Source organism: Capra hircus, chromosome 26, assembly GCF_001704415.2.
Source record: "Capra hircus breed San Clemente chromosome 26, ASM170441v1, whole genome shotgun sequence".
NCBI classification, from domain to species: domain Eukaryota; kingdom Metazoa; phylum Chordata; class Mammalia; order Artiodactyla; family Bovidae; genus Capra; species Capra hircus.
In genome coordinates, this window is record NC_030833.1 from 30,035,489 (window position 1) to 30,060,516 (window position 25,028).

The 25,028-nt window shown below is 49.1% G+C and overlaps 1 protein-coding gene across 5 annotated transcripts in view; it reads right to left on the reverse strand.

Annotated features, from left to right (window-relative positions):
• Window positions 1–25,028, reverse strand: part of PAX2 (paired box 2) — a 90,056-nt gene that overhangs the window by 39,956 nt on the left and 25,072 nt on the right. For 3 of the 5 annotated variants that reach the window (XM_018041680.1, XM_018041682.1, XM_018041681.1), the window contains exons 5-7: window positions 8,106–8,191; window positions 6,493–6,612; window positions 876–944 (exon numbers count right to left, since the gene is read on the reverse strand). In XM_018041680.1, coding sequence (XP_017897169.1) covers window positions 876–944; window positions 6,493–6,612; window positions 8,106–8,191 — 275 coding nt within the window. The remainder of the gene's footprint in view (window positions 1–875; window positions 945–6,492; window positions 6,613–8,105; window positions 8,192–25,028) is intronic. The other 2 variants (XM_018041683.1, XM_018041684.1) reach the window with 1 other exon arrangement.

The following is a 25,028-nucleotide window of genomic DNA, read 5'->3' on the forward strand; positions in this document are numbered from 1 at the left end:
GTAATGACTGCCTTCTTCTCCCCTCCTCCTGGCTTCTTGTACCCCCCCAGTCCAGTTGGCTCCCCACTTCCTCCCTCCCACCCCTGTGCTCTTCTGAAACAACACCTCACCTCACCCTGGCTCACCCCCCCAACCCCACCCCACCCAGGCCCTGATCACATGGAGGGGTGTGCCTTTGGAATTGACGATGCTGCAACCCTCTCTTCTCCTTCAATAATCAGGGAATTAATGACCCTGAAGTTAAAGTGAGGCTGATACTGAGGCCCTGCCCAGCGTTGGGAAAAAGCCTTCATTGTTTTCAAGCAGGAGGCGGGCAGCAGAGAGGGAGATTCATGGATGGAGATTGAATATGCAATTTTCTTTCACCTTGCCAAGAGCTGCCCCTGGGCTGTGCCTGGCCTAAATTTTTCCTTTTACCATCTCTGCCTTATCCGGCCCTCCCACCTCCCTTCCATTCTTTCCAGAAAATTACCTTCAAAATTGATTTCCACTTTTACAAACAAATATAATGGGAACACAGGAAAAAACTTGGGCCGTGATGAATTAGGGCTGTCAGGTGCTTCCAGGTCTCCTTTGCTTTTGTTTTACTACCCGATCTGCTCTTTGTTTTTCCAAGGGCTGGAAAAAGTGCCCCCATCCACTGAGGGCCTGACCCTCCAGGCCACCAGGGCCTCAGCCCCCCAATCCAGCAGAGCCCAAGGCGGAAGTGAGCCAGGCCCTGAGACTCCGTTTGCCTTTGGTTTCCAGTGGAAGCCTGGGCCACCTCCTCCTAGTCTGCTCTCTGACCCTTAGGAACCCACTCACTGAAGAGTCTCTAACCACCTCCCCAGCTCTCTCCCCTGGCCCCCGCACCAGGTTCCCTCTGGCCCCCATACCTCTTAAAGTCCAGACCAGATGCAAACCTCCACCTCCTCTAATGTGGGCAGGATCAGTGTATACCTCGACTAGAGCAAATAAGAGACAGACAGACACTGAGAGATCATGAAAGGCAGGCAGGTCGAAGACCAGAGGTAAATCCAGAGACTGGAAGGCCAGGCTCCTCTGTGAGGGTCCCCAGCCTCAGTCTCCCTTGTGGTGGGGCCCAGGACCCCCTGGAGGCAGGACCAGAACAGATCATCGTTTTGCCAACGGGGTAATGCTGACATGGGCCTTTGGGCAAAACTCGACATGCACATCTGTGTCTCAAGACCAGGCAGCCTGAGCGCACCCAGGCCTGGCTCAGGACTCTCCCCATCCCCTGGTGCTGGTGACAGGGACACGATTGTGCACCTGCTCACATTTGATCATCTCTCTGCCTGTATGTACTACCCAGAAAACTGTGTGCCTGCCCAATGCATGGCATTCCATGTCCCCTTTCACCCAAAGGTATCAGAAAGGCAGAAAACACACAATACCCGCTTTTGCATAAATCACGTGAGAAAGCACCTGTGTGTCCACAAATCAAGCACACATTTCCCAGGGTAAATAAATAAATGTGTATGTGGGGGCAGAAATACACAGCAATGGATGGAGGGAGGGAAGACTCCGTGTTGGAGAAGAGGAGGTCCTGGGTTTATTTACACACATCTGAAATGCCTTTGGAGGCTAATAAGAGATGACACGTGGCCCAAGTGGATGGCCACAGAGCAAATGTGAAAACAGAGATGGACAGAGGTCTTCCCGGTTACACAGGGAGGCTGACATCTTTCCTTGGCTGCCCTGGTCCCATCCAGGTTGGTTTATCCAGCATCAGGTTCCCTAGGCTGCTCTGTTTAAAAGGAACCACACCAAGATGAGGGTGCTGGTGCCCACAAAGTTTCCTTCTGACACAACTTCATTTCCCCTTGAAACATAAACCTGCCAATGACGCCTTCCTCCCCAGACACACAGTGAGCCATCTTCGAAGATGGAGTTGGCTCAGCTCCATGTCCATGATTTTGTGTAATCCTCTCCACGGTCCCCGTGAAGTTGGTGCCGTCACTATCTCCATTTTACAGAGGGGAAGACTGAGCTGATGAAGGTTAAGAGGCTTGCCCAAGGCACTGCGATGCAAACCCAGCTGCGCCTCCCTCCAGAGCCCTTCCCCACTGAGTCACACTGCCCAGCCCGGGACTGCCTGCTGGCCACTCCATCGAATCCTCCTTCTACGTGGGGCCCTTTGCAGCCTTTTCTTGCTTGAAGCCTGGGATCCTAGATGAGGCAGGAGCCGCTCCTTCCTACAGCATAATCCCCTCATCTGCCCCAAGTCAAACCCTAGCAACACACGACGGACTTCAAGCAGGGGAACTAAGGAAATCACTTCTCACAGTTATGGCTTCAGCCAAAGCAGAAGGGAGCTATGAAAGGCAGTGGCAGGGTTTGGCTGTTCACAGCCATGCAACCTGCTCTGCCTGCAAACGCACAACTGCACTGCCTTGGCACCACTCAACTGAACAATTCATTGTGCACCTAATTAATGGAAGGCAGAATCACGGCCCCCTGCAATCCCATGCATCAAAGGATGATACCGACACACCTCCCCTTGCACAGATCTAAAGACTCACACCATATGACTTCATTTGGATTTCTGGACAAGTTATGTAATTGTTTTGGGCTTCACCACCACTGATGGACGGCAATGCTTTAAACCATGGCCAAAAGCAACTGGGTGAAGGCAAAGGCCTTTGGTCCTGAAAAAATACAAGAGTCCCTATTCTGCAGTCACATCAGCCAGCTCATGCAATATTCGGTGATACAGTGTCCCTAAAAAGGACTCTAACATACCCACCCATAATTAGAGCCAAGAAGAGGGACAGATTTCAGGAGGGTACTGAATGGGAATCTACCTTCTCAGAGTGATGGATGGCCTGTCTGCCAGGTGCTTTATGACATAACTTCCCCATCTATCCCTGGTCTGTCTACCTGTCTCATTCCAGGATCTTCTGGACTCTTGGGGGGAAGGGGGAGGGTCAAAGCTTCTTGACTAGCACCTTTCTCAAAGGAGAAGTCTGGGGATTTTTCCATCCTTCCAAAGGCCAGGGCATGAGAGGGCGTCTCAAGCAGGCTCACAGTTACTGTCGGTTTCCTTTCTCCCCAGAGTCACAGCTGATCAGTCCTTTACTAATGTCCCCACAGATCTGCTTGCTGCAGATACTAATAACGCTGTCCATATTCTGAGTGCCAACGCCAATAATGCTCTGGGTATTATCACTGTGAACACCAGTAACTACTGCTGAGATTGTCTCCAATAATACCAGCACACGCTGCAGCAATTGTCCTCGCTAATGCCCACCACCGTGACATTGTTAGAGCTAAAGAACAGGCCGCCCTGTACCCATAGGCAGGAGTAGGAGTGGCTTCCTTGAGGACAGAGATGCTCACAGCTGGCCCCTGGGCTATGACACTGCCAGGGAGATGCCCCCCATGTGTGGGGCCAAAATCAAGCTGGCCTGGCAGGGGCACAGGGCCCTCCAGAAGGAGACCTGCCCCCCCACTCCCTCAAGGTCTAGTGCCTTGATGAGCACCCTTGTTCCCATCCCAGCCCCCCTCAGGTCCCTGGGCCAGCTCTTTCTTTTGCCTGCAGTGCCGGGAGCTGAAGGACGCACCTGGGTGTCTGTGCGGCCCATGCCTGAGGCTGCCTTCTGCGCCCGGCCTACCACCCGCTGTGCTACCTTGGCCTGACTGCAGAGTTGGGCTACATCATCTTGACACTTAATTATCTCCCCTGTTCTTAATCATCTGAGCTGCTCCCTAATGCAAACTGGGCCTGGCTGTTTGGAGGTGCCCGGAGTCGAGGGAGGGGGTGGCTGTAGAGGGTCTGCCCTTCCTGTCCTCTCCCTTCCCACCTGGCCTGATGGATCAAGTGCATGGATCATGTGTGGTGTGGTGTGTGTGTGGTGGTGTGTGTGTGGTGGTGTGTGTGTGTGTGTGTGTGTGTGTGTGTGTGTTTTGGCACAGGGTAGTCAGGGAGAACTGGCTTTCCTAATAGGTTCTGGCCTCCACAAGGGAAAGGACAGCTCCATCTGGCCTGGGGTTGATCAGAAGGAAGGGTGGGTCAAGGCAAAAGAACCTCCCTACCTCCCCAAAAGAGAAGCAGGGTCTCTGATCCTTCTTGCCACTGAGCTAGGCCTCGGGGTAAGTATTTATGCAGTAAGAGTAAATTTAGAGACTGCCATTACCTCTCACCTAGAATTCAACTGCTTCCTGAGGTATCTCCCCACTGCCATCGCTACCACCATGCTGGAGGAGGGCCTCCCCAAGCCCAGCCCTGCTCTTGTGCCCTTCCTGATCAGACACTTTTGGTGGCTTCTCATGTCTGCAGGCAAAAGTCCCATCTTGGCCTGCTCTCCCATACCCCTAACCCCTCCATTTAGCCCTACCTCCGCAACTTCCCCTCAGGCCGTTTCGTCTGAGCTGAAGCACCCCTGTTTTCTCGGCACAGTACCTTCTGGCCACTAGGCTCAGTCTGTCCCATAGAATCTCAACTACCATTGTCTTTGAACTGTGCCGCTCGCCATCCCTTAGGCCTCTCCTCAGAGAGCAGCCCTTCCTGGGGGTTCACTCCTTCCTCTGTCTGAGTTCCCACAGCCTGCAGCCCAGACCTCCGTCACAACACAGATATCCAGATATCTGATGGGCCTTTCTGCTCTCTGGGCTCATGTTTTATACGCCCCACTAGACTATAAGCTCCTTAAGGACAAGAATCATATCTTGTTCTGCTCTGGGAACCTAGAGCACCAAGCCTTTCTTATGAGTGATGCCCAGAAAAGGTTCACTGAATTGAATTGACTTGAAACAATGAATGTGATCAACTGCTCAGAGAGGAGAGCATTCTGTTCTGCCCACCTGCAGTGGCCACAGCCTCAGGCCAGTGCTTCTCTATCTCCAGACTCCTTCCTTGACCCACAGGAGTCCAGGAAGCAGCGGACATGCTTGACCCCAACTTCAGACCAGTGGGGAAGAGTCCAAGGGGGTCCTGTGCCTCCCCCAGGCCCCTGGTTGTCTCACAAGTGCTAGAGGTTCAAAGGAGAAATCCTCAGGGTCTGAGGCAGAATCTTCCAGATTACTCAGGGTGCTGGGGAGCTTGGCGAAGGCCTGAGTATGGGGAACCCCCAGGGAGAACTGAGATGCAGGCCCTTTCACACAGCCGCCCCCTGCCCATCAGTGGCTATTGCCAAAACAACCACAATGAAATTTAGTGAGTGGCAAAGGCCGTGGCAGCCAAATGTGTTTGGATATTTTGGAAGAAGGAGAAACAGAGCCAGACAAGCTGTTTTCCTGTGAAACGAGGCCATTAGGGCTTCTGGAAGGAGGCCAGACCCGGGTCATCACTGTCTTGCCAGACCGAGGCCTCGCCTACACACTGTCCCTTTCTGCTGGAGTCCTGGGCTCTCACACTCTCTTTTCCCTCAGCCTGGGCCTAAGGAATCTCAGCTTTGTCTCTCTTCTCTGTTCCTCACCCTCTAGAGCTGTCCCAATCAAGGGCTTGTCTGTGCTTGGGATGACCACAAGATTTACTGTCCAAATAGGACATTTTTGAGAGAAAAAGGAGAGGCTGACTGGCCAAGATGCAGAGACAAAGGCATAAATTGGGACTGTCTGGATGAATGCGATATATGGTCCCCCACCTATGTTCATATTTAGAGGGTTCTATTTCATGGGAGATACCCTTAAAAGTATACCCTCTCTAGACCAGGAAGTTACTGCTTCCCCAGCAGGGACGGTAAGATCAGGGCAGGAAGCAGGCTCCAGACACTGGGGTCTTCCTTTGTCTGGGCCTGCCAGCCCTGTGCCCTGGCCTCATGCATCAAAAGAGAACCAGATGGTCACCAAGGGACCCTTAATGTCACAACATTTGAAAAACACCTTCTCCCAAGCTCATCGCCACCACTTTCTCCTCTGATTTTCTTTCCCTGCTTCTCCTCCTCTTCATTCCTCTCACTCTATAACTCCCTGCCCAACAGCTAGCTGCCCCCAAGGGATTACAGGGGATGAGGGGAAGGGCCAGAAAGGAGCCTTGGGGGTGTCTTCTCCCATAGCAAAGAGCAGAGAGGGCCCATGCCCAGTTCCCCTAGTGGTTTGAATGGGCACAGAGTCAACGTGTTACAGAGAAAGGGCAGTAGGGTCAGCTGCACGTGACATCACTCCCCCATTTCCTGATGGGTTGAGATCAGGGGAGGACAAGTCAGTTTAGCTTTTCATCCCCAGGTCAGAAACCAGCTGTCCCCTAACCTCCAAAACCTTCCCATGGTCCATGGTTCCTGCTTTTCCTCCTGGCATCCCACAGGGATGTTTGGGGTGAGTCCCAGCGGAAGGTAAAGCAGTTGGGGCTGCTGAGCAGATGGTGAAGCTGACGGCCCCACCAGCAGCCTGCCTCCCTCTCTCCAGGAGCCAGCAGGGTAGTGGACGGACCTGGGCTTTGCTACTAAAAGTGATCTCACAGCAAAGCAGCTGCGAAGCTGGGCCGAAACCGGAGCTCTGAGTCCAGGGACAAAGCATGCACAGGGGAAGCCAAGCCTCTTCCCTCCTCCCTACCTTCATCACGTTTCCTCTTCTCGCCATTGGAGCGAGGGATCCCCAGGATCCCGTTGATGGAGTAGGATCCCACTGGATCATTGGAGGCGCTGGAAACAGGAGGGGAGGCCGTACTGGGAACTGGATGGGAGGAAGGAGGAAAGGCCATCAGGATACTGGTTGTGATCGCAGGCCAAAGCCCCAAGGCTGGGGGCAGAGAGAGGCAGAGGGAATGAGAGGGGATGGGGAGCCCAGAGTCTCCTTTCTCCAAGATTTAAGGGGGAATGAGTTGCTGCATACAATTCAGGCTCTTCACTGCTGTCCACCCTGGGCTTAGTGGGGACCAGTCAACCCAGGCCTTCTCTGCAGACCTGGAGATTTCACTCACTCACTACAGGTTGAACCCACTCTTGAGGATGGATGGAAATGGCAAAGCGGACTCAACCTAGAAAGTGGTTCAGGGGCCCTGAGAGAGCACAGCACCTTCTTGCAAAGCTCATCCCTGGATCCCTGGGGCTGGGCAAATCCATTTAAACAAGTCCCAGCCCATTGTTTCTAGTCTCCTAGGTAGAGTCTTTCCCAGTCCTGATTTAGAGTCTGTGGCTTTCTAAGATCTCTCTGATTCTCTTAGAGACACATGAATGGGCCTGATATTCCCCAGGGGTATGAAGCTCTTCACTCCGCCTGTTGCTTCTGGTCTTGAAATCACCTGAGAAGTTCCTAATTTCCCCTTCAGGGCACAGAGTAGTGAACACATTCACTCAGCAGTGATCAACTCAGGTACAGCTCGATCCAACTCTCCCCCCGCCCCAGCACACGCTGCAACCTGGGCCTAGCAAACAGGGCTCCTGCCAACTCCTGGAGGGCTGGGACCCACCCTTTCTACTGGTCCAGAGAGAGGGCACAGCTGCCAAGAGGAACAGCAGGAGAAGTTTAACCACATCCCAGTCCCTCAAGATCTCACCTATGGCTTCTGCAGCACTGAGCGCCCTTGGGTCAAAGAGACAGTGAGTGGGCGGGAGGGGGGCTGCTGGCAGGTGTTCTGGTGGGTCATGTCTCTGCAAGGCTGTGAGCGAGGGTCAATAAATGAGGGGGCTGGAGAGGGCAGAGAGGTATGGCAGATGAGAGAGACAGACAAAGGCATCAAGCGAGATGAACTGAGAGAGGCCGTGAGGAAGGAGGGGGACAGACAGAGGAGGAGGTCTGGGGCCACCTGGACAGAGAGGAGAGGAGAGGGAAAGGCAGAAGGGGGAGGAAGAGGAGAGAAGACAGAGGGAGAGAGAAGAGGAGAGGAGAATCTTAAAAATTAACAAAACAATAACGGAGTAAGCAAGTAGATATGAAAGAGAGAAGGACAGAGAACAAGAGATGGAGCAGGAGGAGGATGGGAAAGAGGAGGAAAGCTAGAGGAAAGGGAGGGAGAGCGACAGACGCACAGACTGATAAGGGCAAGGAGATGCGGGCAGGAAGCAGAGCGGTCCTTGTGAGCTGGTCTCTCAGGCAGATCCTGCACCTCTAGGAACCCAGGGAGAGCGCAGGCCTTGGACCTCAGACACTGTGCATTCCCCAGGGCTGGAGCTGCACTGCCCAGCTCTCAGGAGGCCCAGCATCCCCCCTTCCCTAAGTCCTCTTACCAATGGTGTGGCCAGGGGCAGTCACTCCGGTCCCAGCTCCATCCGGCGTTGGGTGGAAAGGCTGCTGAACTTTGGTCCGGATGATCCTGCAACAGCATCACCAACAGCATCACATGTCACATGCCCTCTGATGCCCTGCCCAGCCAAGCCCTACGGAGGTGGCTCCCCCAAGCTGCCTAGCTCCCTCCTCCCTCAGCTGCTCTCTGCACCCCTGCCCTCCCTGACTGCTGCAAGGCAGGAGCTTGCCCTCCTGTTGGCTCTGTGATCCAAGTTCAGTGCATCCCTGGGCCAAGGCAGTCTGCATTCTGTCCTGCCGTGCATCGACCAAATTGTCGTTTGACGTCTGGTAATGGCAACCCACTCCAGTGTTCTTGCCTGGAGAATCCCAGGGATGAGGGAGCCTGGTGGGCTGCCGTCTATGGGGTCACACAGAGTCGGATACGACTGAAGTGACTTAGCAGCAGCAGCAGCGAGGATAAGCAGAGAAGGCAGTGGCACCCTACTCCAGTACTCTTGCCTAGAAAATCCTACGGATGGAGGAGCCTGGAAGGCTGCAGTCCATGGAGTCGCTGAGGGTCGGACACGACTGAGCGACTTCACTTTCACTTTTCACTTTCATGTATTGGAGAAGGAAATGGTAACCCACTCCAGTGTTTTTGCCTGGAGAATCCCAGGGACGGGGGAGCCTGGTGGGCTGCCCTCTATGGGGTTGTACAGAGTTGGACACGACTGAAGCAACTTAGCAGCAGCAGCAGCAAGGATCAGGGTAGTGGAGTGAGCAGACCACAGCATCCTTCCCTTTTCTGGGAGCTGGGGCTGCCCTGGTGACTCACTGTCCACCCTTCCCTTCCGGAGATCATTTTGGAGCTGGCTTTCCTATTGGGACTGTATCACAGTCCTCCAGAGTCAGGGAGAGGGTGAGATCTCCCCATTTCCTGAGCTAAAGACAGAGTCAGGGAAGGGCTGGGTCACAGTAACCCTTTCGTCTCCAGGGTTCCAACACAGCACACAGTCACTCTGTCAGGCCCTGAGCAACTGCTTGAACTACTTAGTGCTCTCACACCCCGCAAAGCCCTGTTGCTACCCAGCTCGCTGGCACACTGGCCTCCTTCCCAGAGGCCTTACTTGAATCTCAGCTTCTTTACCCTGGGTGAAGAGACTGGTGCCTTCACCAAGCACTCCAGGTGAGGGTGGGGAGGAGGGCTCCAGATCAAGCACTGCAGGGCTGAGGCCCATCAGTGATCCAAGGGCCCAGGGCTCAGGGACGCAAAAGACCAACCCTAGGGCCAGCATCGAGGAACATTTCCCTCCACCCACTGGTCCATCAGGTGCCCTTTTCTGAAGGCAAGGCCTGCTCCCCACAGAGAGGTGTGTGAGCCAAGTTCATCTCAACCAGCCAGGTGAGTCACAAGCTGTGCATGGACCGGAACACTTGCAGGTGGCCAAGATAAGGTCTCTGCCTCCCAGGACTGGTAATGAAATTGGGTAGGGAGGTCACACCCTGAGAAACCTAAGTCACCCCGAGGGAGGGAGCAGGCAGTAAGTACCAGGAAGATGCAAGAGAGGAGTCACCTGCTGTGCATGGGGCAGAGGAAGGGGAATGGGAAAAAAAGACATTGAGGAGGTGGAATCTGGAATTTGATGTAGAGCCTCCAAGCAGTGTAAGGCTGAATACACACACACACACACACACACACACACACACGAGCCAAAGGCACAGAGGATAGTGGAAAAGTCACTGGGCCGCATGTCTAACGTCTTGATTCTGCCATTAATTGGCCACAGAGCCTTGGCCTCATCGTTCTCCTTCTAGGCCTCAGTTTCTTCAGTTATAAAGTAAAGAGGATGGATGACAGGCTCTCTAAGGTCTCTTTCCCCAGTAAAAAATAGCATGCTCTTGACATGAACAAAGAAGTGGGAAAGAGGACGTTATAAGCAGATGCTGGAGGAGGGTGAAAGAAAAGCGAGGGAGGGAGCAGGGGGTGAGGGGGCATGCCTATCCAGGAACGCTGGAGGGATGTAAGGGACTAAGAGGAAACAGAGCTGAAAAGCTGGAAGTAATGATGACACTAGTGATTTTTCTACTTATTGAGTGTCTACTATGTGCCTTTATTACTGTACATATAAAGTTTTTAATTCTCATAACAATCTTCAAAGCAATACTATTATCCTCATTTTGCAGACTTAAAGTCAAAACTCAAAGAGGTTAAGGAGCTTACTGAAGATTACACTGTCAGCTAGGGCAGAGGTGGAATTCAGTCTCTAAAATGTGCACTTTTCATTACGTTGTCAGACTTCCCTCAGTATATAGGAACCAGGTTTACAGGGTCTTAAGCCATGAGTGATTTCTAAACTAAAGGAGACAGGTACAAACCAATGCAGGTAAAGCAACGGACAGGCACAAGGCCTTAAGGGGCTGGTCTCAGAAAAGAGAAGGAAAGGGGGGGAAAAGGGAACTCCCTGGCGGTCTGGTGGTTAGGACTCAGTGCTTCCACTGCTGAGGGCCCGGGATCAATCCCTGGTCGAGGAACTAAGATCCCACAAGCCACTCAGGGTGCCCCCCCCAAAAAAAAAGAGGGAGAAAGAAGAATTTGCAAGACACAGTAAAGGCAGAATGGCCAGGATTTGGCAACTAACTGGAGTCAACCATGACTCCACTAGTCTGCAGCTCTGAAACCACAGTGGTGGGTAACTGGAAGGCTGGTGGTTTGTCCAGCTCTCAGGAAAAGGAACGCAGCATGGTGACTGGCTGGTCCTTGACACGCATCATTTGAGGAGGTAGATGAGTGCCCAGGTAGAAGACTGTTCACCAGCCAGCATAGCAGACACAGATTAGGAGATTGTCAAAGAAGGGCGTGTTGGTTGGGATGAAAGGCCTAAGGAGGAGACCCTGGAGGACACCTCCTAACAGAGGCTAAGGAAAAGAACCTGACCTTGCACGGCACTCACAATTGGTCGTACAGGAAATGGCAGAACCAGGATCAGGTGGTGGTAGCCAAGTCAACAGAGAAGAACATTGCCAGAAGGAGAACATAACCCACAGCCTCCATGATGACACCATCCATGGTGACATAAAGTTTGAAGGGAACTGGAAATTAGAAGTGGCACAGATTTGGGGATTTGGGTGACCACTAATGACCTTGTGAGAGTCAACAAAGCAACTCAGGCAGAAGCCAGACAGAAAGAGGTTAGCGAGTGGACAGGAGGAGAGGGAGGCAGTGAAATAGATCATTGCTTCAGAAGTTTGCAGAAAAGGAGAGAGATGTGTGCAAGCTGAAGAAGGCAGGTGAGTGGAGGGAAGCCTGTTCAGGGCAGGAAGGACCTGGACATGTTCGTAGGCCAAGAAGAAAGAACTGATGAAGAAGGAGAGGCTGAAGTTGCCGGAGAGAATGTGGATGGCCGCGAGACAAGGTAGAAGAAGGAGAGAACAGAATGGCGGGCACAGGGGGCAGGCAGTGAGAAACAGCACGTGCTGACGTGGCCCAGAGTTTCTGGGTTTGGAGCATGATCACGATGGCAAAGACCCGACAGTCGCTAAGGGCAGTGTAGTCTGGTCTACAGGTGAGTGGCTCTGATTTGAGGGCTGATGAGCTCTGGACAGAGGGAGCCCCCAGACTGAGGCTGGGTGAGACAGACAACTGGGTGGCCTCATGCAGCTGCTGTCTTTGTTACCCAGAGCCTCTGACCCCTGGGGCGCTGGTGCAGATTTAGCTGAGGCAGCAAGTGATGGAAAATCACTACTTCCTGACAGCGGCTTGCTGGTGCACAGGAGAGGAGCTGGGCAGGATGCCTGCTGTGACTTACTAATGCTCTTGGTGTCCATCCATGCCCCCCAGGTGGTGGACACTCACCAGTCCCCAAAGCTAGATCTCAGAATTTGAGAACCAGGACTGTGGAAACCTGATGGCCATCCATTGCCCTCCTGCATCCCATAAACAACCCAATGACTCATGGGAATATCCCTAACGGTTAAATGGATAAAGGTTGCTTTGCGTGACTGCCTGATACTATTTCCCCGTTTCTCCTCCTGTTGCTTCTTCAATTCTTTCTCATTCTTGGCCCCATAAGACAGCCAAATACATCTGTAGCCCCCACAGCTCCAGGCAGACTTGGCCTGGAAAGTCAAGTTCCCACACATGCATCCTTGGAGGAGACAGGAGCTTTGAGCACATTTACTGGGGGCTGGGAGGTACCATTTCCTGTTTGCACAGAAAGCCTGCCCTGCCAGGGTACCTGCTCCCCACTTCTCCTCCAGGCACACTTTCCTTGACAGGGATGCTCTTTCTCCCCCACCTTCCAGGGAACCTCCTGGACTTTGCCTTGGCTCAGCACAGGGCCTGCAGATACTCAGCATCTCACACTCATGAGGCTGTGAGCAGAGCAAAGGGGAGTAGAGGGTGGGCTCCGGGCTCAGGCTGCCTGAGCCTGAGTCCCAGTTCTGTCACTTATTGTCCGTGGAATGAATCCCAGGTGTTTCTCATTCTCTCATCTGTAAAACAAGATGACACTATCCACCTCATAGGACTGCTGTGGGGGTTAAACAGGATAATTCATGTAAAATGATTAGTGTGATGCTTGGCTCAATAAATGCTAACTATAACTGTAACTACTACTACTATTATTCCTGTGGGTGACCCCCAGGCCAGGCTGCTCTCTATGGAGGGGCTAAACCAGGTACAGGCGAGGAGGCCACTCAGGCCCATCTGCCCCAGCCTGGTCAACGCAGCTGCTTGCAGGACCCTGGGAGGCGCACTGAGACAGGAAACAGGAGCAGCAGGTGTCAAGGCTGACCCACAAGAGATGCATCAGAGACTCTTGGGAAGACAGACTGGGGGCCCTGTCTGGCAGCACTGGGAAGGGTCCATAGACAGTGGGAGCAGCAGTTCCCTCAGGACCCAAAGATGCCAGGGGGTTGTGGTAGAGCTTTGGAGTAAAGGAGGACAAGGCAGGTGAAGTCACTTCCTCTTTGGTTAAATTCCCAGGAGGTCTCCACCCCTGGCCATGCTGGACATCCAAAGAGTCTCATGAGGGGGGAGTTCCCTGGTGGCTCAGTGATTAGGACTCTGCCACTGCTGGGAGCACGGGTTCAATGCCTGGTTGGGGAACTAAGGTCCTGCATACCCTGCAGCTATGGCCTAAATAAATAAACAAATTTAAAACCAAACCACACCAAATTAAAAAAAAACAAAACAAAAACCCAATCTCAACTGCTCTGTGAGTTAGCCTGAAATCAGGTAATGAGGCTCCCATTAACAGTTTGTTAAACTCACAAAGAAAGAAAGACACTCTCAACTCTAAGAAAGCGCTGGGGTGGGGGGGGGGAATTCTTCACTCCTGTTCTGATTTTCTTCCTCCTCCTTCCTCTGCACCTCATTCTCTCTCTCCCCTTCGTGTCTGTCTCTGCCCCTTCTCTGTCTCCCTTCCCTATGCCTGTCCGTCTGTCTCTCGGCACCCTGAAGTCCCACTGTGGCTGTGTGAGCTTATTGATTCCTGGGAGCTGGGGGAAAGCGGGAGGCAGGGCTGGGGTGCAGGCTCGGGGATGGAAATGGAAGGCTATAAATTATTTGTGACAGGAAAGCAATAGTGGCAGAGTGCTGAGCACAAGTCCTGTGTCACTATTAGATTCCTTTTAGCCTGATGACACTGTAAAAAAGGTTAAGTGTCTGCTGGAATCGTACACCTGGGGGGCCGGGGCAGCCTGGGAGCAGAACAAGCCACTGAGAGCAGGTATATCAATTCTCCAGGCCAATAATATTCCTCTCATTGATCGCCACGCAAAGTTCAAAAATCTCATTACAGCCAGGCAGACCGGGAACTTTTTACAAATCAATAGAATGATATAATGTATGTATACTTAGTACAAATGTATCTATTCATCTATCCATCCATCCACGGTCCGCCTCAGGGTTTCCAAGTTAACCTACCCATCATATTATGTTATGTTATGTATGATATTATATTGCATTATATTATATGATAATAAATGGTGTGCAAAAACTCCCCCTGAGGTGGAGACAAGAAGAGGCCCTATTAGCATTGAGGTGACCTCAGACAGCTCACCTTGGAGTGAGTCAGGTGGCAGCATTTCCAGGGCTGGGCTGCTCAGGATTTCTGGGAGCAGTGCTTCCTTAGCAGAGACTCCAGTAATAAAAACATACTGTTTACTGAGTATTTACTATGAGCTAAACCCAGGTGGCTCAGTAGTAAAGAACCCGCCTGCCAATGCAGGAGATGTGGGTTCATTCCCTGGGTCGGGAAGTTCCCCTGGATAAGGAAATGGCGACCCACTCCAGTATTCTTCGCTGGAAAATCCCACGGACAGAGAAAGCTAGAGGGCTACCGTCCATGCGGTCACAAAGAGTCGGACATGAATGAGCGACTAAATAACAGAAAACAATGTTCTAAGTGCTTAAAACAAACAGTTCATTTAATCCTCACAAGAACACATTTTGCATATAAGGCATATTATAACTTGCCTAAAGTTACCTATTTAAGAAATGGAAAATCTGGGGTTTTAATTCAGGCAGACTAACCCCAAGGCCCCTACCCTTAACTGTGAAACCATACTGCCTCCAGGAAAGAGATACCCCAAAGCCCAGAATTCAAACTCCAGGATTCTACGGTTCTGTTCTCTTGTTCTATTGTGTTTTGAGAAACAAAGGATAAGGGACTCCCTGGGATTCAGCATTCCTTTCTATAAAATGGGAGTATAACACCTGCTGGAGCCAGCTGCTGACAGCATGATACACACGTGGGACCTCCAAGCGCGTCCCCACAAAATCCTGCCCAGCTACCCAGAACAGACTGCTTTCTCCACTTTGGAAGTACTTCTTAGTAGAACCACAGGTTGGCCCAGGGCCTGGTCATATTGCTGATTTGCTGAAAGAGTCTTTGGGGCAACAAGTCAAGTATTAACATACATGTGTTGTGTACATATATAAATCAGTTTCAGTTGCCTGCTTCTAGAGGTTTGCAGAAAACGTTTCATCTCTGGTATGGGGAAAGTCTTTCCTGATTGAGTAAATCAAAGGAACTCCAAGGTAGAGAATGTTTCAGACTAGCTGGCCCCACTGATTATTAAGAAAATGATGGTGGGAGGGGCCTCTACCAGTGACTTTGAGCTGCCTGGGTATTACAGGCTGGATCATTGAAGAGGACAAAATATTTGCTTCAGCAAAGGGTATTTTGCACACCGAATGCAGGTAATTGCTTTAACTCAGGCCTTTGAGAGCTGCCTTCAGCAGGCTGGAGTCCCTGGCTCTGCCCTGAGGCAAATCAGAGCTACAAAAACAGCTGGACACTTTTCACGGCAGAACTTCAACTGAGATCTCATAGATGATTCAGGAAAATTTTGCCCTTCCCCAGAATAGTTCCTACTTCTCCCTACTCCTGAGAACTCTAAGAAACTGACATTCTCCACGCTGTACATCCCAGGAACTGAAGAACTGAAATTCATCCCCTCCTCCCCACAGGCACCAAAAGCAGACAGTAGCCACCCAGCCCTCCCCATGGGTAGCCCGGAAGTCCTTCACATGAACTCTCTTTTGGTGCAGAGTTTAGAGTTGTTTGCCCACACCCACTTGCATGCCCCTTGGGTTTCAGTTTGGACAACTGACCATATGGCAGGCAGGGTTCTGTGCATGAGAATGGCCCCTGATGAGTGGAACCTAAGGACAGGCCCTTCCTTTCTGGCTGCAATAGGATATAATTAGAATACACAGGTTTCCCCTAAATGTGTCAAGAGTTTCTGCCTCTTTTACTACTTCTCAGAGGTCACAACTGAGCTTCAAGAGATGACAGTCCTGCCTAAATGCGTACAGAAAGTTGTCCCCAAACTACCGTCCTTGAGCCACTGGCATTAGAATCCCCTGGGGTGCATGCTAACAGGCACATCCCTGGAACCTCCTTCAGACCTTATGCATTCAGAATTTCTGATGGGAGTCGGATCAGGAATCTGTATTTAAGAAATTCTCCAGATTACTCTTAAACTCTCTGATATTTGAGAAACCTAGCTTAAGTCAAGGGGTAAGGAAACCATTCTCGAGAGAGCTGAGAGAACATCTTAGTGAGTTGAAGGTTTTTTACTCATATTCTATCAATGCGCGTTTCCCTCATCAGCTAATCCTGACTCCATCCGACAGAGTAAACAAAACTCAAGAGGCTATCAGTTCCTCTGTGGAAACAAACAATAAGCCACAAATAAATATAATTTCAAAATAGTTTTTGGTACCTTCCTAGGCTGATGGGTTCCCAGTGGGTTGCTTAGATGCCAGGCATACTTTCTGCATCAGTTTAGCTTCCTAAGACTGGCACTGCCCTTCTACCACGTGTCCCTGGGAGCCCAGGCCAGATACAATTTACCAGGCTAGATGGGCCATGGGGCTGGCCCAAGGGGGCAATAGTGACGGTTTATATGATGAATGGTAAGCATATGGATTGATTTAACTTCAAGATATGCATAGGTTTAAAAATTAAGGGGCAATGTGATTAACTAACCATTTGGAAACCAGTCTGCAGTGCATGCCAAGCTCAGAGCGTGACCAGACTAGCTCCTCTCACCACCGGCCATGCCCTCATCTGTCAGGGCTGCCCTGGGCTAGAGTTCTGGTCTACCAGCTGTCCACCGCACAGTCCAGCGGCTACAAGACTGACTAATGTGATGGTGAAAGGGGTCCCTATAGACTCATTGCAGGGACAAGACGTCCCTATCCATCCTTCCTAGCCTTCCATAGGCAAGCAGAAGGGAGCCTGGAGAGGAGAGGTCTTCAGCAGCAGCAGCCAGGGTGGGACCTACTAGTTGCTGTCTGGCCTGCCTCTGGCCCCTCCCACTGCTTACCTTCTTACCCCATATTCAAAAACAATCCATTGGTCTCTCTGTGCCTGCTCCTGAAAGACTGCAATGTGGCTAAACCCAACTATTGCTTCCTATTACCTACAGGATAAATTTAAAATTCCTCAGCCTGGCCTTCAGAATGTTTCCCAATCTGGCTCCGCTCTGGTTTTCCAACTTGTTTCTCTCTCATCCCCTCTTCCACGTAGGGTGCAGCACAGAGCTGAAACCTGTTCTTTTGTTTACTCAATCCACAGTGAGTCCTCCTCTGGACTCCGAGCTCTGTAAGGTCATATGTGACGCCTATTTTTCTCACCATTGTATTTCCCGCACTTAGCAACAGTGCTTGGCATGATATAAGTACTTAAAAACTACTTGTTGAATAGCAAGTGAATGTTATTACTATTAAAAATAACAATAACATAATCTTAAGGGACATAGTGAACTAATATATGTTCACTATGTGCCAAGGCACTCTGCTAAGTAAATGGATTCTTTGTTTTTCGCAACTCCTTATGAAGACTATTATCCTGTTCTGCAGAAATGGAAGCTGAGGCTCAGAGAGGTTGTGTAACTTGCCAAAGGTCACACAGCTGTTAAGTACCAGAGCCAGGATATTTGAACTTGGGACCCTGACTCCAAAACCCATGTTGCTAAACACTAGGTAGAATAAGTCAGTCAGATCAAGAACATATGGTAAAGTCTATGAGAAACTGGGCCTGGATAGAAGAGTTGCATATAAAAATAGTAAAAGCAATAAGTATCATTTATTTCATACTCATTCTATGACAAGCATTATAACAAATGTATTTTCTTATCCAAATCCTAACTATAACTCTATCAAATGGAGAAGTTTTCTATTTTCCTGAGGAGACAACAGAGGGGCTAAGCACTTAGCCCAAGGTCATGTGCTTCACAGCACTGAAGCCAGACTTTGGGTCTGTGACTCCAATGTCTATAGGCTGAACCATATCACCTCTTCTGGAAATTTCTATTACTAATATTTCTTTTTATTAGCTGTTTGGGCATAAGCAAATTTTTTTCCTTCAGTCTTTTCAAATCCATGGTCTGGACAGTTGAGCAAATGCATGTGTAGACAATTAACAGAAACTGAAGGTGGCTGTAACTCTAAACACACCTACCCTCTCCTGCACACGCGCCATGGTTGTGTTTGATAAGCATCCTGTGTTAGCCTCAATTTCAGGTTAAGTGGTTATGGTTTCACTGTATTTTATACATGAATACATTGGTAGGTTGGAGGGATAGATTTTCTAAATTCTTTGTATCTGTCTATCTATCTTATCTGTCTACTTTCCCAATCATGTACACAATTCTGTGGCGATGCTGAATACAAATGTGTTTTGTCAGTTTCTAGAAACTATTTCTATGATTACTGTATCTTTATATTCATGTCTGCTCTAATGCATTGATCCAAGATTTATAATACTGGATATATTTATCAAAACTCCCCTCATGAATTCTGCCCAGTTATGCCTTTCTGTCAGATCTGTAAGCCACAGTCATACACGACTCCACACACATCACTGTTCTCTTCCCAAGGTGTTTCAGATGCTCACGTCGCAACTGCGTTTTTATATTGGTCTGTGCACCAATATTGATGTGCATAAATGTGCATTTGTATACCTGTGTATCTTTCTGTCTATGGCCAGGACGGGGTGGGGGTGGGGGACTGTGGAAATGAGAGAATTATTAAATGCCAAGTAGATGTGCAATAAATTCCATTGATTTTATAAACTCCTACTTGTCTTCAGTCTCCTTCCATTCTTTATCCTGGGGGCATTACAACAAAAACCTATTTTAAATACCTTTACTCCCCTCTCCCCCTCCCCAAAAAAGTGTCAATATTTTATTTGGATTTTTAACTTCGCTCCATAACAGTTGTTTGACCTCCTGACTCGTGCAAGTCACATAAATTCTGGGACTTTATTCAGGAGCCATGTTCCTGCTATTGAATAAGCAATTTGGGAGGGTGAATTAATGACTTGTGCTGTTGCTGGAAAGTCCCTGAAGAAATATTAAAATTGCTTGCAGACTGAATCGATACTCAGTGAACACCCAGCAAGAGGGCTTCGGCTCTGGAATGGCCACAGGAGGCAGGGCTTGGTGGAGGAAGGGGAATTCCCGCACCCAGCCTGGAGAGCCCCCTTCCAAGCCACCTCACTTGCCCTCCATCCCTGGAGCTCTGTCATTTTCAGTAACGGCCAAGTCTTATTAAACCCCAACCAGTAGACCGCTGATTTGTCCTGTCTCGGGAAGCAGGCTCAGGGGACAGTTTACTCTCTTACTAGCAACGAGAGCCCAGAGGCTTTATTGGAGGTGATGGTCTGGACATATCCACCTGCTGGAGAGATGGGAGGGCGCAGCTGCTGTCTGGCAGGCTGCACTGTGCTGCGGACTGAACACGCTGGGTCTGGGGAGGCGGTGGTGATGATCTCTGCTGGGTGTGCAGGAGGGCTGGGTGTTGCACTGCTGGCTCCATCTCTGTGTGTGCCCGACCAGTGTTTACTATCACTCAGGTGGCCACAGGATTGCAGCCTTTGTGCGCGGGCGTGCCGGTGGGATGGAGTGCTTGAATTGTGTGTGTTACCATGTATTGCTGACACATTCTGGCAGTTGGCTTAAGGTTTGTTACTGGATGTTTTGTGGTATTGTATTAAGGTGACTGCACTTTGTGTAACACTGAGTTGGAGGAATTTGATTATTGTTTGGCGGCAATGTCTGTATTTCTGCTTTGAGTTATCGCATTCGTTGATCATATCAGCATCTTTCTCTTTCATAATGTATGTCTCAGGGCTTAGGTTAATGGGTGTCTCCTTAGTGATGTGGGTTGAGTAACAATGTTGGATCTGGGTGGTGGTGTACGATTCGGTAATTACTTTCTTGGTGGAGCTGTGGGTGAGAAGACCTATCCTTTAGCTTTTTTTAGTTCACTCTGGCTTGGTCATCTGCCCTGCTCCTTTTCAGAAGGAGGATTCTAGAGACGCAGGACAAGTCTCTTCTTGATGACCATTTCTACACTTCTATTATTCTTGGAAGCATGCTCTCTCTGCTCAGTGAAACAGATCTGATCTTACCATGGTGACACAGGTTCTGGTGCCATCTTCCCTGTATCTGTCTAATTTGGAGAGTTAAACCTCAGGGCCAAACACTATGCCTGTCTAAAATTTAGATCCCTGGTAGAACTAGAGGAGGATGGATGGGACTAAACTCCCCAATCCCGATGGGAATAACAACACGAACTCTAGTTCGGAGAATCCCCGGTCCACTCCACTCTGTGACTCTGGCCATAAGCATCTTCTTCCTTCCCAGCATCCCCAGATGATGTGGCTCAGCCGTGGCTTACATTTACAGGGACACACACACACACCAAGGAAGAATACAGAAACTCATACTAGGCATGACTTTCTATTAGGTGCAGAGCCTTTGTTCTGAGCTTGTAAGTAGAAGTATAAATACATCCCTGGGCATGAGACTGCAAAATATACAGAGCTGCCCAAGGAATGCCTGTACTTCCTTTGATCCAAAGCTGATATGAAGTATGGGGTAGTGGAAAAGCACATAGGTTTCAGAGCCAGTATTGTAGGAGTTCAAATCCTAGTTGTGGTACTTAGCATGTAACCTGAATTAGTTACTCAGCTTCTCTGGACTCCAGTTACATTATCTATAGACAATCCTATAAAGCCCTATGGGGTTGTTTGAAAGTGAAAGTGTTAGTTGCTCAGCTGTGTCCAACTATTTGCAACTTCATGGACTGTAGCCCACTAGGCTCCTCTGTCCATGGGATTCTCCAGGCAAGAATACTGCAGTGGGTTGCCCTTCCCTTCTCCAGGGGGTCTTCCCAACCCAGGAATTGAACCTGGGTCTCCTGCATTGCAGGCAGATTCTTTACATCCTGAGCCACCAGGAAAGCCCCTATGGGGTTGTTTATGAGGTTTAAATAAATTAATATATGCAACATGCTTATAACAGTTCCTACTGTAGTAAGCACTTGTTAGCTATTATTATTGAGAACATAGGACTTACCAAGTAAAGTGGCTATAAGATTGTCCTAATCATGTGTATAACCACATATGTTAATGTGAATAAAATCCAAGATAAGTCAAGGGGTGTGTGTGTGTGTGTGTGTGTGTGTGATTCAAGCAGAGAAGTGCAAAAATTGCAGTGTGAAGGCACTTGGCTTTCTGTCCTTGCAGAGAGTGGCAGGGGTTGGGGGTTGATAAGAGTTCACCACTCCCCATCTCCATACTGAGGGCTGTACCCAGGTGATGAATAGGTAGAAAGAAAGATGGTAGCCCTTATACATTTGTAATTGTAAAAAAAAATTTCAGGATGATTGAGCTCTTTCAAGATTAAAAATATTTACATGTTAAAATATTATTAACTCATTAAAAATATTTACTTTCTAATTTTAAAAATCAGGACTAACAGCTAATAGGTGTCAGTGAGGAATAATGGAATCTAGGCACTAAATTGGGAACTAAGGAAGAGATAAGAAAATAATCAGATGAGTGAATATTAATGCATTTGGTATGGATTTTACAGAAGTCCATTGAGCTGGACTTGTTTACCTAACTAGGCCCAAGGGGCAGGGAGAACTTGGGGCCTCAGACTTATTCCACAGGCTTTCCCATCAAGATAGCAAGCCAGACTATATCATGAGTTTAGGAAATGTCAGTTTTCATTTTTGCTCGTGGGCACAGATTAAGTAGGAGAAGTCACAGAGTCCAGTTACTTTGAGCCATTACACTGAGGACTTTAAGCCCAAAGTGATTTTTTTCTCCTGATTTTTAAGAATTATTTTACCCCTTAGTGGTGGAATAACTGCAATAATTATCAACCTCCCATGCTTCCCTGGAATATCCAGGTATGCAGGGCCACAGGAGATAGATTTGGTTTGAATTTGTCAGATGTTTGCTCAGTTCTTCCTCTCCTCTTTCTTCATCTTTTACCTTATCTTCATTTTCTCTCCTCTTTTCTCCTCCTCCTTCTATTTATCTCCCTGTCCTCTCCCCTCTATGACATTTAAGAATCGGAGGAACCCTGCAAACCCATCAAATAAGGATTTTTTCCCCCATAACAATTTCATTTTGTCTTTTAAAAAAAACTACAAAATGCAAAGCACCACAACCCATGAAAAGGCCACGAAGCCCAGAAAATGCCACCCTTCAGCTCCTCGAGCAATCGTAGGCTCGTTCCAGAGAAGGAGTGTGCAGTCATTAAGTACACATGCGCACACACACACACACAGGCTGGGCTCTCAAACTAAGTGGATGAAGGGGGCAATTATCTGACTAATTCTGTTCAATGGTCAGATAACAGTCATAAGGGTTTCTACTTTTCTGGAAGTACACAGAGCAGGTCCCCTTCTTAAATCCAGCTGGGCTTACAGTGAACCATAATTCTCACTGGCATTCATGATACACAGTTCTGTTCACGGAATATCCTTTTGGCTCCTCAAGCTTTTTTATTTCAAAGATTTCAGTGTTTATGCATGCACAAGCCAGAACTCATGTACACTGACAGACACGTAACTTGATGATTACTGTTGCTGTAATAATAACTAACATTTATGGAGTACTTGGTATCTGCCAGGTGCAATTCTAAGCAGGTTTATGTGGAACAATGCATTCAACCTTCACAACAACCTATGACAGTGCTATAGCTACATGATTACCTTCCATATTAGATCAGAGTAAGGAAACTGAGGTCCAGAGAAGACATTCCCACAACCACAGAGCCAAGGCGTAGGGAAGCTAGATCATCAACACAATGGACATGAGTTTGAGCAAGCTCTGGGAGATAGTGAAGGACAAGAAGCCTGGCACACTAGAGTCCATGGGGTTGCAAAGAGTTGGATAAGACTTAGCAACTGAACAACACAACAAGGGAAGCTAGATTCAAACTCAGGCAATCACTTCCCAGAGCCCCCTTTCTTGTGTTTTCTGTACCGCACATGTTTATGTCCGGCACATAAGTCTTTGCTTAGCAAAGACTTTCGGAATGGATGAATGAAAGAACAAATGAAGGATGGATCATATCTTAAGAACCTTGACATGCCCCGAAGATGGTGCAGTGGGCTCCCTTATGAAGCCAGGCCTATCAATAGCTTAAGCTTTATTTGGACAAAGTAATTTGCCCTCCCAAGCAATTTTCCGGGGAAAGTGTCCAGCAGCCATGCTTGCTCAGATATTAAATGTTCCTGACCACCAGCTCGCCACTTGACTTTCAAGCCAAATCCAGACTCCCTTCAAAGCAGATATGAGACCGAAATACATCAAAGATGCTTTCTAACATTTTGTTTCCTAGACTATTTCCCTCCAAAAATGGGTGTTTCCCAATGCAATGAAACACCAGTGAAATGAAAATGGGTGTTGGTGCTGCGTCTGGATAAAAACTAAGAAATTCAATCAATCATGCCAACATCTCTAAATCCCCAGATATTTGGCATCATATTGACAATGTTTATAGATGATTGACTGAAGGTTTGAGTTTTCCTCCAGATGTTTGGGAGTTGCCACAGTCATTAACCTGTTTGTCAGCCAGTGCTCATGCATTTCTAAGAGACATAAGTGAACACTAAAGAGGGAAAGAATAACCCAGAATAAAACAGACTAAAGAGGACCGGAGTAATAGCCATTCGATGAAACTAGTCAAGCAGACTCTGTTCCGGGAATGGGTTGCTGCCCTGGAGATCCATTAGAATGTGGATCCAGCTCACCAGAGACTCAGGTGCTCAAAGACCTTCCAAAACCTCATAAGACTGTATCCTTGACTGTCTACCGAGCCCTACCCCACCAGAATGCCGTGTGGCAGGGCTGATGGACCAGCCCCAGCATCGGCACAGAGAGCTCATGTTGTGGTCAATCCACCTTCATACCAACCCAGCCACTCCCCGGACACCTCATGCCAGTGTACGTAGTATGTCTACGCACTGTCAGTCCAAGCCATCGACTTGCACAAAGCTTGTCGTAAATCTGCTTTGTGCCTTTGTCCATGTCCCCATTTGTGATTTAGCACTCTGCCTTTTATCATCTCTCCTACCTCCATTTTCTTTCCCTCTCTACTTTTTAATGCTATTTACAACTTCCTTAGCCATAGTGCAGCACAGCAATCTTTCAGTGTCTCTATTGATAAACCCAAATGATGTTTCTTGCCCGGGTTTTCTCTCTATTCGACTTAATTTGTGTTTTGGTAAATAGGAACTTAAGGTCGTTCCATTCAATAGCATTTAGAGTTACCACTTTTATCAGAGGGATCAGGGCACTAAAGGACTCCCTGCACGGGACATTTGTTTATTCTCATGAGTGATCAGCTCTCCCTACGTTCGAGAAGGCTGCGTGCGTGCGGGCGTGCATGCACAGCGTCCTCGGTTAGAGCCTCTATGCTCCACTGCTCTGTGTCAATGCCGCTTGGCACTGGCAGGAAGAGCCCAGTGGAACCATTATGTGGACAGCAGCCGGCCCTCAAACTGCTGGAGATAAATCCAAGCCCTGGGCCCTTGTCTGCTGATGACCACTTGGTTCTTTGAGGAGCAAGCCCACATCTGCTGGCAAGGCTGCTTCTCCAAACTCTCCCTCCCATATCCGTCCTTCTTCGCTGAACTGCAGGGAAGGCTTGTCAGGACATTACTCACAAGCAACGTCTGGGGTCCCTTCTCCTAGAGGTGGGTGTTGGAGGGGGAAGGTGGGAAATGGGGACAGTGCCTCTCTTTCTATTTCTGGGCTATCTATTGTCTTTTTCTCCTTTTCAATTCTTTCCACACCTTCCCCTCTATTTCTAACTCTATTTGACCTTGAACTCTGGCCTCTCCCTTCATACCAGAATGTGTCCCAAGGGTGACAGAACCTCCAAAGGAGCAGTTACCTGGCTTGACAGGCCGGGAGACCAGTAGCCAGAGGGGCCAGCCCGTCACTCCACTCCTAGAAATAAATTCCATTGTATTTGCATTTTAATTTTCCACATAAACAAAGGCCCAGAGTACTCGCTTGGGCAGCATCACTGGACGAATTTAATTAGAAATGAAAAGTTTATAGGGCGCTCTTTAATGCGATTAATGCTCAGTTAACATTTAT